Source organism: Asparagus officinalis, chromosome 3 (genome assembly GCF_001876935.1).
Source record: "Asparagus officinalis chromosome 3, Aspof.V1, whole genome shotgun sequence".
In the NCBI taxonomy this organism is placed as follows: domain Eukaryota; kingdom Viridiplantae; phylum Streptophyta; class Magnoliopsida; order Asparagales; family Asparagaceae; genus Asparagus; species Asparagus officinalis.
Genome location: NC_033796.1, coordinates 35985458 through 35997872, shown reverse-complemented (window position 1 = coordinate 35997872; position 12415 = coordinate 35985458). Strand labels below are relative to the sequence as shown.

The 12415-nt window shown below is 36.5% G+C and overlaps 1 protein-coding gene across 1 annotated transcript in view; it reads left to right on the top strand.

Annotated features, from left to right (window-relative positions):
• LOC109833783 (nuclear pore complex protein NUP155) overlaps nucleotides 5733-12415 on the top strand; it is a 15240-nt gene continuing 8557 nt past the window's right edge. The window contains 5 exon segments of the mRNA XM_020401593.1: nucleotides 5733-6095; nucleotides 8120-8289; nucleotides 9098-9224; nucleotides 11537-11799; nucleotides 11899-12414. Coding sequence (XP_020257182.1) covers nucleotides 5937-6095; nucleotides 8120-8289; nucleotides 9098-9224; nucleotides 11537-11799; nucleotides 11899-12414 — 1235 coding nt within the window. The 5' untranslated portion in view covers nucleotides 5733-5936.

The following is a 12415-nucleotide window of genomic DNA, read 5'->3' as shown; positions in this document are numbered from 1 at the left end:
ATTTGGTATTTAATAATTTTAGTTAGATTTACATTTCAAATTAAATTGTATTATTATCTTCATACTATGTATATCCTATAAGAATTCATCAATTTATCAATTTACTCTTACTTAATGAAATAATATTTGAATTCCAAATGTATTTTTATCTACCGAAAGATTTTTCCGAACTCGTGTTTTTAAAGGGAGTATGATTTTTTATTTTTCTTAATTTTTCTTTTTTATAATTTTGAGAATGACTTTTGTCTCTTTAATTTGTTTGATAGATTTTGTAAATATCTCATCCACATTATGTACATTTGTAGGTCTACGTTGTTCCTGAGTTTAACCTTTGGGGTAGACATTATTTTTCTCATTAATTTATTTGGTTTTTGCATATACGCCCTTCATTTTGTAGACATTTATAAATTTGATATTTAATAATTTTATTTAGATTTACATTTCAATTTAAATTGTATCATTATCTTCATACTATATAATTTTATTTAGATTTACATTTCAATTTAAATTGTATCATTATCTTCATACTATGTATATCCAATAAGAATTCATCAATTTATCAACTTATCATACTATGTATATCCAATAAGAATTCATCAATTTATCAACTTACTCTTACTTAATAAAATAATATTTAAATTCTAAGGGTATTTTTGTCTACTGAAAGATTTTCCCGAACTCGTGCTTTTAAAGTGAGTATGATATGATATGATATGATATGCTTTTAAAGGGAGTATGATATGATATGCTTTTAAAGGGAGTATGATATGATTTAGAGTACATATGTCTTATACAAGTGCAATTTACTCAAAACACAGGTTAGCCACTTGCCTAACCCGAGACGAATGTGAATCCGTCCTTGTTCATACCGCTAATATACACTAGTAAAAATCTTAGTATTCTAGACGGATTATTCTAGACGGAAAAATTTCCGTCTAGGATGATGAATGTATCGACGGAAAACATCCGTCGACGATGTTCCGTCTAGGATACTTCATCCTAGACGGAAATTTCCGTCTAGGAAGTATCCTAGACGGAAATTTTTTAACTATATTTTAAAAAAACGTGGGTCCCATCTTTCTAGACGGAAATTTCCGTCTAGAATGTATCCTAGACGGAAATTTCCGTCTAGGAAGATGGGTCCCACCCAAAAAAAAAAATCTGTTCCGCCTAATTTTTTGAAAACTCGTCCCAAATTCGAAATTTTCACATCGCCTACCTGTCTTATGTCACAGCTGGCTCATATAACCCTAGCTCCGATCCAAAATCTGGATCTTTGAACTCCATCGCCTCCGCCGCCATCCACCGCTCCTCCGTCGCCATCAAGCCCAAAACTTTCGCTCTGAATCCGCACTCGACGCTCTCCAATCCTTCATCGACGATGACGACAATCCCAATAAAACCCTCGCCCTCTTCGCCCACCACCGTCTTCCCTCCGCCCTCATACTCCCCTTCTCCTCTGTAGAACCCCTTAGGTTTCTTAATCTCTCTCTGAACCCATCAAAAAGTTTCCCCCTCTCCTTAATCTATTCGGCTATTCTCCAAAATCTCAAACCCTAGAATCCCCAATCACAGTAACACCGTACCCCTCCAATGGCCGATGAGTCCCAGTTCTCTTCTTCTCGACCCGACAACAAGCGGAAGTTCGACGACCCCTCTCCCTCTCGATGGGATCCAATGGCCGACGAGTCCCAGTCCTCCACCTCCTCCTCCGCCTTCATACACCAGCGTCCCTCCCCCTCTCGATGGGATCCAGCTGGCCAAGCTCAAAACTCAGGAGATCGCCGCAAAACTCTTCAGCAAATCTGAGGACAAGCGACCCAAGGTCGACAACGACGCCGCTGCCGACGGTTTGTGATTATTTTCTCGTCTAGTAGGTTTCCAGTGTTGGTTATGATTTCTGATTGTGTTAGATTAGGCGAAAACTTGATTTTTAAGGGCATAGTGTGTGATTTTGCCGATTAGGGGTTGGATCTACTATTGCTGATGACTTGGTTAAAAGGGGCTATTTACAGGGTATCTTCACGGGTTATTTAACTCCTCTCAGACCATCATTCTGCCAAGAGCTTGAAATCTGAATCTTCAAAAATAAAGTGATACTCGGGGGAATTTTTCTTAAGTACACATTTTCCCGCAAAATGATTAGATAACAAAAGGTTTTGGTGGGATTGATTGTACTCTTTTGTGGCCAAGAAGAGGATGCTTTCATGATTCCTTTTGTTAAAAGTCTGTTGTTGTTTGTTCATGTCCAGAATCCAATTTCCTGAACGGAAGAGGCTCGGCAATAGTTATTTTTTATTGGGGGCAGGCTCGCAATAAGTTATTTCTCACTTTTGTGTGGATTTCGTGTCTTTCCTCTAATACTTTACCATACAGTTGAAACTAAGTAAATTTGCACATTGTTTGTTAGGGAGGAAGATTGTCTGTATCTGATGTTTGAAAATGCTGCTATGCTAACAAAATAACATATTATTTACTTGAAATCACATTCTAAGTTACTGTCAACTTTCTTTATATGCAACTGATATTTGCATAGATGTTGAAACTCGTCATAGATGTTTGCATACTCTTGTTGACAAGGTTTTCTTTTGTTTCATGTTTTTATTGTTTGCAGCTCTCTGTTTGTGTGTTGTTCTAATCTCCTTCACAATACTAAAGCTTTGAGCCTTAATCTTGTGTTTAGTGTGCTAGTGTGCATGTTTTCAGATACGTTGAGAATTTACATTCTAGTTCTACCTAAGGGATGCAATTATATCATTTGTTTTTTTGTCATAATATTGTCTTGTAACCACAATTTTCATGTACCCATCACTGTTAGCCGTTACAAAATGTTGTTTCCTAGTAGATATTGAAATGTCATTTTCATTTTTCTGCAGATCAAAGGTACCTTGCTTAAAGCTTTGTGTCAGGCTGAGAGATCTAATGTTTTTTTCGTTCCAAGAAGGTGAAAAGCGAAGATACATGCGATCATTCTGACGAAGGCGAGGAAGACGTTGAAGAGGAAGAGGCAAGGAAGATTAGGCTTGGGCTTAATAAGAAGAGTGGTGATGATGATGAGTTGATTGCGAAGGGAAAATCCTATGTGAATTCGTGTAAATAATTGATCTAAAAGTTTGTAAACAAATTTTTCTAGTATTTTGATGAATGTATTATTTGAATATAATTTGATTTGATATTGGAATATAATTAGATTGTGTTGGATATGAATATAATTTTTTGTTGTTCAATATTGTGTACTGAAAAAAAAAAAAAAAAAAAAAAAAACTGTAGCATAATATACTAGACGGAAATTCCGTCTAGGATGCTCAAATTCCGTCTAGAATACCTTTTTAAGAATAAAAAAAAATAAAAAAATTAATATCCGTCTAGAATGAGTATTCTAGACGGAAATTTCCGTCTAGAATACTCATTCTAGACGGATATTTTTTCCGTCTAGAATGCATTATTCTAGACGGAAATTCCGTCTAGAATACTCATTCTAGACGGTTTTGAATTCCGTCTAGAATATTCCGTCTAGGATGTATTCTAGACGGAATTTCCGTCTAGAATACTACATCCTAGACGGAAATAAACTAGACCGGTATTCTAGACGGAATTCCGTCTAGGATACACATCCTAGACGGAATTCTGTGTATCCTAGACGGATTTTTCCGTCTAGGATGCCTAGTTTTTTAGCAGTGATATACTAGGAATTTTCTTTCCGTGTTAGCAGTATTTTGATTGCGGGTGTTGCGCCAACATTAAAAATGAATCTAAACATAAAAAAAAAGGTCAAGAAAGTTGAATGACTTAATAAAGAATTTATTTTATAGATATTAGTCCCTTTAAATCACAATTATTTTGATATGGTTCCCTTAAATCATATAGTTATGTTTATAGTAGTCTCTGCTAGGTTTATTGTTCAAAACCCTAAACCATGGTTAGGTTAACATTCATCATTGACGGGACATTACCTTATTATCCTTCCCTCTCGCCTCCTCCATCTCTGCCACCACTGACATTGTACATCCAGTTGTATTCTTACTGATTCCTCTATCTCCTTTACCATCATCTCCTCCACTGATATTCTCACGTCCTCCACCATCACCACCGCCACATTAGAGCGCCTCAAGCATAAGGAGGGAGAGGGCATAGAGGGGGGTGGTGATGGTTAAGGGTAGAGAGGATGGAGAGGAGGCCAGGAGGGGAGGGATAAGAGAGGACACATAACTATTCATTTAAGAAAAAAAGAAAAAAAAAAATTCTCTCATGCGTTTTAACACCAACTAACTAGAATGTCTAATATCAACACATAAATGTAATCTAGTAGACTCATATCAAAATTAAAACATTTGAAAAACTAATATGAAAATACTCATAATTTGAGGTACTAGTACCTAGCAAACCCTTCAATAAATGTCCTGTTTTTCAACAAATATGCAACAAAACATGCTGAGATTGTCTTCTTGCTCAATGCCATGATTGTATTTAAATGTATTTTTTGGGTAAATTACAATAGACATTCTTCATTTGTACTTTGTTTCTCAATAAATCTCAACGTCTTAACAAAAAACCTATGCTCTATCCAACTTACCAAATTTGGGAACCAGAGTGATTTGGTAAGTGGAGCGTTTTTTCTGTTTCCGTTTCTTTTTAAAAAAAAATCAATTAAACCTGTTTAGGAACCGGAGTGTTTATTTGAGCTGACCGTATACAAAAAATGTAACGCTTATCTCAAAACACCTATTAGGTGTTTTGAGATTTCCGTGGCTCTTTATCCCCAAAACCATCTGATCCTCTTTCTCTCCCTCAACCCTAACACCATCGCTGCCCATCCTCGTTGTCGCCCCGGCCCGTCGCCCGCCGCCGACCCGTTGCCCAGCCACCGACCCCCAATTTCTCTCCCTCAACCCTAACACCATCGCGAGATGTGAGGGAGCTCCTCCTCTCTAAAGGCCACGCTTGCCGTTGACTCCCCTCCCGCTGCCAACGCCGGCGGCGGAGGAACGGGGAGAGTGCTGCTGGAGGTGAAGGATCTGAGGGCCGTGGTCGCGGAGTCGAGGCAGGAGATCTTGCGTGGTGTTAATCTCACTATTAACAAGGGCGAGGTATTGAGTTTTGGATAGTTTGATTTGACTAGGTTTTTGATTTTTTTCTTCCTGTTGAAGTAGTGTTTTTTGATGGGGTATGATGAAATTGGATTAGGTTCATGCGATTGTGGGGAAGAATGAATCAGGGAAGAGGTCGTTCTCAAAGGTGGTTGTTTTTTGTTTTTGTTTTTCTTTTTGATTGATATGTGGTCTCTGTTGATATTTTTGAGTGTTTTAATTTCTTCAAGTGTGTGGATTTGATCGATTTTTGAGTGGATTTGAAAACACGTTTGAAAAATAAACACCATGGTATGGTGTTTTTTAAAAAAACACAAAAAAAGAAACACTTTGGTTACCAAACGCTCCTTTAGTTTTTGTGTCGGGTCCGTGGTAGATCTTAAATTGTTCAATACCCATGAGCTCTTTTCTGTTGCTGAACTTTTTTTTTCATAAAAATCATTTCAACTTTGAAACAGTGTAGGTAAACAGTATAGAAAAGGTTATCTGAAAAATTAATATTCAAATATATTTTTGAATTAATTGCTAGTATGACGGGCCCTTTGACCCAATTAAGAAAGAAATAGGCACAAATAATTTGGGTTCAGCCAACCAAAGCCACAGTACCTAGTACTTGCAATTAAAGGGCCCATTGACAAAGCCCCCTTCTCAACTCCGCGTCCTTCGAAAATTTCCCAAAACCCCTAAAAAACCTTCTCCTTTCCCCCCCTCGAATCCAAAAACCCAAAGCGCCAAAAATTTCTCCAAATCCCCGCCTAATTCAAGCTAGGGTTTCGTTATTCTCTCTCTCTCTCTTCACTCATCTCTTTCTCTCTCTAGGATTTTCCAAAGCCGAAGAGGGAGAAAGAGATGGCCTGGGATGATGAGATCGTGGGCCCCGACGTGGCGTCGGCGGGGCTCCACGTCAGCGAGTGCATTGGAAAGGACGTCGCCGGCCAGCTCGACCTCGAAGAGGCGCTCGAAGCTTCGAGATACACCAGCCATCCTTATTCTTCGCATCCCAAGGAGGTGTATTCTTTGATTTCTTTTGTAAATAAAACCCTAAAAACCTGATTTTGTGCACTTTGGAATTCTATTTGTCTTGATTGAAGATATTTTTTTTGCTTAGATGGGTTGGAATTTCTTTTTTACGCACAGTAGTTGATGATAATTCACATAATTCACATTAATACTTTATAACTAGATTCTGCAAAGATATATTTGTTTTGCAAAATAAAACCTAAAAAGCGGTTCTTGTGCAATTTGGCTGCTTGGTTTTCACCTGGTTCCAATATATTTTGATCCAAGTTAAATTTTTTCCCGCCCTTCATCATGAATGCTCAGGTTAGGGTTTGGTCTTTCCTGATGGATTGGTAGTTTATAATAATTCAAATAAGTACTTCAACTTGATTATGTACGACAAACATTGCAGTGCCGTGATTGCTTTTGTAGCATCATTTATAATGTTACATTTTCAGTTGAATAATTTGATAACTATGTACTTTGCGTGATTTCTTTTGATAGCTTTGCACTTTCTTCTTTAACTAAAAAGAGAAAGGGAGCTAGAAAGTTCATTTGTAGGCAATGTAACAGATTCCTGAAATATTCAAACATTGTTAGTGAATATGAATTAAACGCTTTTATATCATTCTGGAATCACGTTGAATATGAGAGATTGTGAAAACCTAACTTGCTCTTGAATATATCTCTAAGGTGCCCAAAAATTCTCTGAAGTTCAGATCATAGTAGAATTAGGGACTTCTTTATAGAACCATGATTCTCTATTTAGATGCGTGAAGAAGACGCCTATAACAAGGAGATAGCAATATTATCAGGTAACTACTAAATAGAAGTATTCAAGTTAGCTAGCGTCAAGGATTGGTCAGGAAACGTATACCTTAGATTGTTTCCTCATGGCTTACATGGATTAGCGCCTTAGGGGTTGGCAACATGAATAATTTTCCCTGTTTGTGCGTTGGCTTGTTTACTAATTAATTGTGAATGAAGGTCAGATCACTTGCAACACTTATTAGGTTGTTTACAGGAGGATAATATCCACTACATTGGAGGTGGAGGGCTATCCTCTTCTATGTTTGATGTTTGCATGTATTAGAGGATCACATATCTGATGACTCTTTCATCATCATAATCTTATTATTGTTGTGCATATTGGAGAGCATAATTTCATACCAAGAAAGCTCCACCATTGCTTTATGAAATCCTATTGACTCACAGCGTTCTGTCGGCCCTCTTGAACTTCCGCAACTGATTGTAAGGAAACATGCACAAGTTAAAGCCTTCCATAAAACCTAGTTGAGCATAATTTAAGTTCGTGCAGTCTATAAGAGCAACTCTAAACGACTCTTGTACATTAAGAAAGAGTTTGGGAGAAATATCAAAGAATCCAGTTATTTTATTCATTTCTCAGACACAAACATGATTGTCCTTTAACATTTGAAGTTACCAATTTCCCACATCATTATCCATGTACTCTGTATATTTCCCTTGTTATTTTAGATAAATCAGGGAGCCAGGCAAAGGACATTGTGATACCTAGGTCCTAACACATTTTTAGTTGATCAGTTCTTACATCATGGATCTAGTTGTATTTCCCTTGTTCACATTGCAGGGGCTCAAAGCTTAGTCTTTGTATACTGTTCCAAAAAAAAAAGCTTGATTTGGGGCGGTTCTTCTTTGTTAGCTTTCAAGTCACGGGCGATGATGGTTATTAACATTTAGTCATTCAGAGTCATGGACAATGATGGTTAACATTTAGTCATTCTCATATTCATATTACTTGTGCTTAAAGATTTTGTTGATTGCTACTAAGATTATAATGCAACTCCTGAATAAGGGTTGACCAGAAAAATTTGCCATTTCCTTTAATGAAACCTTTACAGCTTTACCCCAGTTTTCTTACGTATGACAACTTGGAAATAGATGCACTCTTATTGTATTTAAAATCTTCTTTTCCCATCTTGCAGATTTAGATGCACCCTTATTGTATTTAAAATCATCTTTTCCCTTTCTCATGAACAATATCTCTGCTGCAGTGGCCTCCTTTGGCTGAAGTTGTAGAGACTCGGGAATTACCTCCTGTGCTCATTGAAAGGTACAATGCATCTGGTGGTGAAGGAACAGCATTATGTGGATTTTTTCCTGAAATATGCCGGGCTTGGGCATCAGTTGACAATTCTTTGTTTCTCTGGCGCTTTGATAAATGGTGAGACTAAGATCTATGAAGGAAACTAGTTCAAATTTCTGATGCAATTTCTTCAGTTTCTTTTTTTAAAATAAACCTCCATATGTGGAAACATAGGGATAATAATCATTCTTCTCTTTTAGATTAGTTTAATTTTCATAAATTTGCTGCTTAATTCTAATTTTGTGCTGAGATAGCATATTATTCCATTGTTCATAACAGACTATCTGAGACATGAAGTATTAAATTCATCTATATTACCCATTGTTCCTCTCCACATCTGGATAATATTTTTCTATGTCATGGTACCTTTTGATTCCCTCAGTTAATATATTGATTTTTTTTGGACAAACTGATCGAATGTCCTGATCCCTAAAGACTCTTTTCTTAAATAACGGTCTTTCTGTGGCATGCAATCATGATCCGATGTGAAGATGGCAATCAGATTTCTTGGGGAATAATTGCTTTAAATAAGTCTACAGGAAGCAAATTTAACATAGGTACACTTGTCCTTGTGCGGTTTCTTGTATCTCTAACTTGGATCTTCCTCACATATTACTCTCGTTTTGCATGAGAGAACATAGAAGACCACATGTCAGGTTGCATCAGTAGGAAGTGAACATCGCAAAAAGTGGGTCAAAATTCATTTGTTATATGTCGTTTGCGATGTCTCTCATTTCTTTTAATATTATTACTTAGAAAAAGTTGGTTGCACAAAACAAGATTTCGGTCTTTCAGAACTCTTATCATTACACTCAGACAATGTTTGCGTAGTGTCACTGATTTACATGTTAAGTAACTAATGATTTGAGTGATCATACATTTTTAGGGACGGACAATGCCCTGAATATAGTGGAGAGGAACAAGCAATCTGTGCTGTTGGGCTTGCTAGATCAAAGCCTGGCATATTTGTTGAAGCGATCCAATACCTCCTAGTGCTAGCGAGTCCTGTTGAGGTAGGTTATGGTTGTTAACACTGGAATTCTGTTGGAAATTTGTAAAAGCACATTTATTTATATTTGGTTAAGATTCAGATTGTTGATAAACTTTGGCTTTGGTATTTAGTCAATATAAACTGGTGGCATCACATGAATAACTTTCTATGTTAATACATTATTCCACAAGAAAATTTATCAGAGAATATATAGTATCCTACAATTTGCAGTTATTTATTTGTTTTCATTCACCTCCTTGCCTGCTGACTTCTAACCTTCTATTCATTATTGATGTTATCCACATACACATGTACCCTTTTAGTGCTAAATGACAAAAAAGTAACAAGTATTGTGCAAAACTTTTTTAAAACTGGTTATCTAGTCACTAACCTCTCAATTTATTATAATGCTGTGTACATTAATAGCGTTGGCTAAAATTTAGTAGATCACGTGCAACTACCAAATCTTTATTATAAATTCCTGAATCTAAACACTGAAGCAGTTTCATGTTAAGAAGAATGCTATGATGTAATGGATATGGTATTTTGTTCAGAAGTGCTTTCTGACAAGTATATTAAGCTATGTAGAGGTGTATTTTTGGTAGTTTCCATCTACATTATCTGGTGTTACTAATATCTGAAGAACTTGTTTGTTTATAAACTACTAGCATCTGTTTATTTTAGGTGTTCAAGATATCTTTATTGAAGTCAGCTTAGATTGAGTGATTCTAAGTAGAGACTTTGTGTTCTTGGTGCAGTACAGAAGGTGCCATAGATATATTCTCCTTATTGCTGGAAAGATGCATTATCTTCTTGCATTATCATTATCATCAGAAAATTTTCCCATACATACGCATCTTATATTGTTTTCGTTATAGAAGTTTTCAGCACGGAAGTTAATGCTTAACAGGATTCTGCAGAAAATCAGATTAAGTTGCAGTGTGATAAGACATTAAAAGGTGTCTTTTTTCAACGAAAATATTAAGCGAAAGTATAAGGTCAATTTGATTGCAAAAGTTCTGTTTCTCTATGAAAGGAAACTTGCTTATTCTTGGTATTGCTTGTTGGCCCTCTAGCTGTTTTTACTCTTTTTCATATCTCTAATTAAAAGTCATCTTCATAGTGAGGTGATAAAGTATTTATATACAAATTTTCCCATTAAGTAATTTATCCATTTATATCTTGAATTAGAAGTGGAGAAACATTAGCTGGAGAACGTAGGATGATGACCATCATATATTAAAAAAGGGATTTTCTGAATTACAACCATTGTTGGAAAAACATTCTAGTCTAAGCAATTAAGACGAAGGAACGTTGTAGAGAATCGAAAATTCCCTATTGCTTTTATTGAAGAAGAACAAAAAGATTACTAGGTGAAACTTGAACTGTTGTACAAGTTGCCTAAATGTAGCTCATTAACAGCTTGCAGCTCAAAAAATCATATCAGAGATTTTCACAATGTTTTTATTTGACTCCTCTTTCTATTAGTAACTGAGCGTCCAACTTGATGTATCAAGATGAACGTTCCATTAAAGACGATGCCATAGGTTTACCATATTTTTAGCTGATACCTCTTTCTATTCGTAACCACTTGTTATCTCTATTTATCCCAATTCTTGCTTAGAGTTTCTACTTGGGAGGTTTGGCTTGTCATTCACCTGCATAGAAAGAGTGATCCCCCCATTGGTAGTTTGCTTGTGTCATGCATTTAAAGTCATTGCTTACAGGCACACAGTTCAGTGAAATTTGCATGAGAGAAAAAAAACTTGACGATAAGAAATTTGTTTAAGAATATCCAAGACATCCCGATAGACATCTTAAAAAATTACCAAGACTTAACTAATGTAGAAATTCATGAGCCATGTTTTACACCTCTTTTAGTCTTTTAGTATGTAGGTTTCATGTTTGTATATATATGTCTCTTGACTTATTGATTCAACCTATTTATTATAACATTGTTAAAAACATAAGTGAACTTATGTTTTTTCAGTTGATTCACAAATGTTTTATATTCGTAAGTCTGCAGATGAATCTTGATTATAAGTGAGCATAATTATTTATGGAGAACTATTCTTTCAAACAGAAAGATATTGGTTATCTTGTTTCCGCCTCTAGTTGTGATTTATTAGCCTTTTAGTTGTGCTGTTTTTTGCAGCTATCCATAGCAGTATTTCCTGTATATCTACAAAGTTCTGATGCTTGTTTTATATCATTTACATATATCAGTATAGATCTGTCTATAACATTTGTTAATATATTAACAGCTCTATGTAATTTCTTAGAGATGATACTTTATATGGAACTTGTTTATTTATCGATTTCTTATGCGTTTAGCTATCTCTTGTTGGCGTGTGCTGCACTGGAAGCGGGGATGGAACCGATCCATATGCTGAGATTTCATTACAACCCTTACCTGACTATACAATACCATCTGATGGAGTCACTATGACATGCATTGCATGTACAGAGAAAGGTCATATTTTCTTGGCTGGTCGTGATGGGCACATTTATGAGATGCAGTACACAACTGGTTCAGGTTGGCGTAAGCGTTGTCGTAAAATTTGCCTCACAACAGGCTTGGGCAGCCTTGTTTCAAGGTTTGCACGTTGCTTAATAGTTTGACTGTTAGAATTCAACTTGTCCTCTGCATGTGTACTTGCACTGCATATTATGTTTAATTAGGCTATTTATTGCAGGTGGGTCTTGCCAAATGCCCTCAAATTTGGAACTATTGATCCAGTAGTTGATATGGTGGTCGATAATGAAAGGCATATTATATATGCACGGACAGAAGGTATGAAACTACAAGTGTTTGATTTGGGAGTAGATGGTGATGGTCCACTCAAGAAAATTGCTGAAGAGAGGAATTTGATTGATCCACGGGAACCACAGTACGGTGCTAGGCGCACAATGGGACCAAGGACAGGTGGTCGAACTGTAAAACCATCAATCATTTGTATCTCCCCTATAACGATTGTAGAGTCAAAATGGCTGCATATGGTTGCGGTTTTGTCTGATGGCAGAAGATTATACCTTTCCACTTCCTCAACAGGAGGAAACAATGGTTCTGTGGGCGGGTTAACCGGACTAAGCAATGGTCATCAAAGGCCATGCTGCTTGAAAGTTGTTGCAACTAGGCCTTCACCCCCTTTAGGAGTTGGTGGCGGGCTTACCTTTGGTGCTGTATCTGCAGCTGCTAGGGTGCAGCCTGAA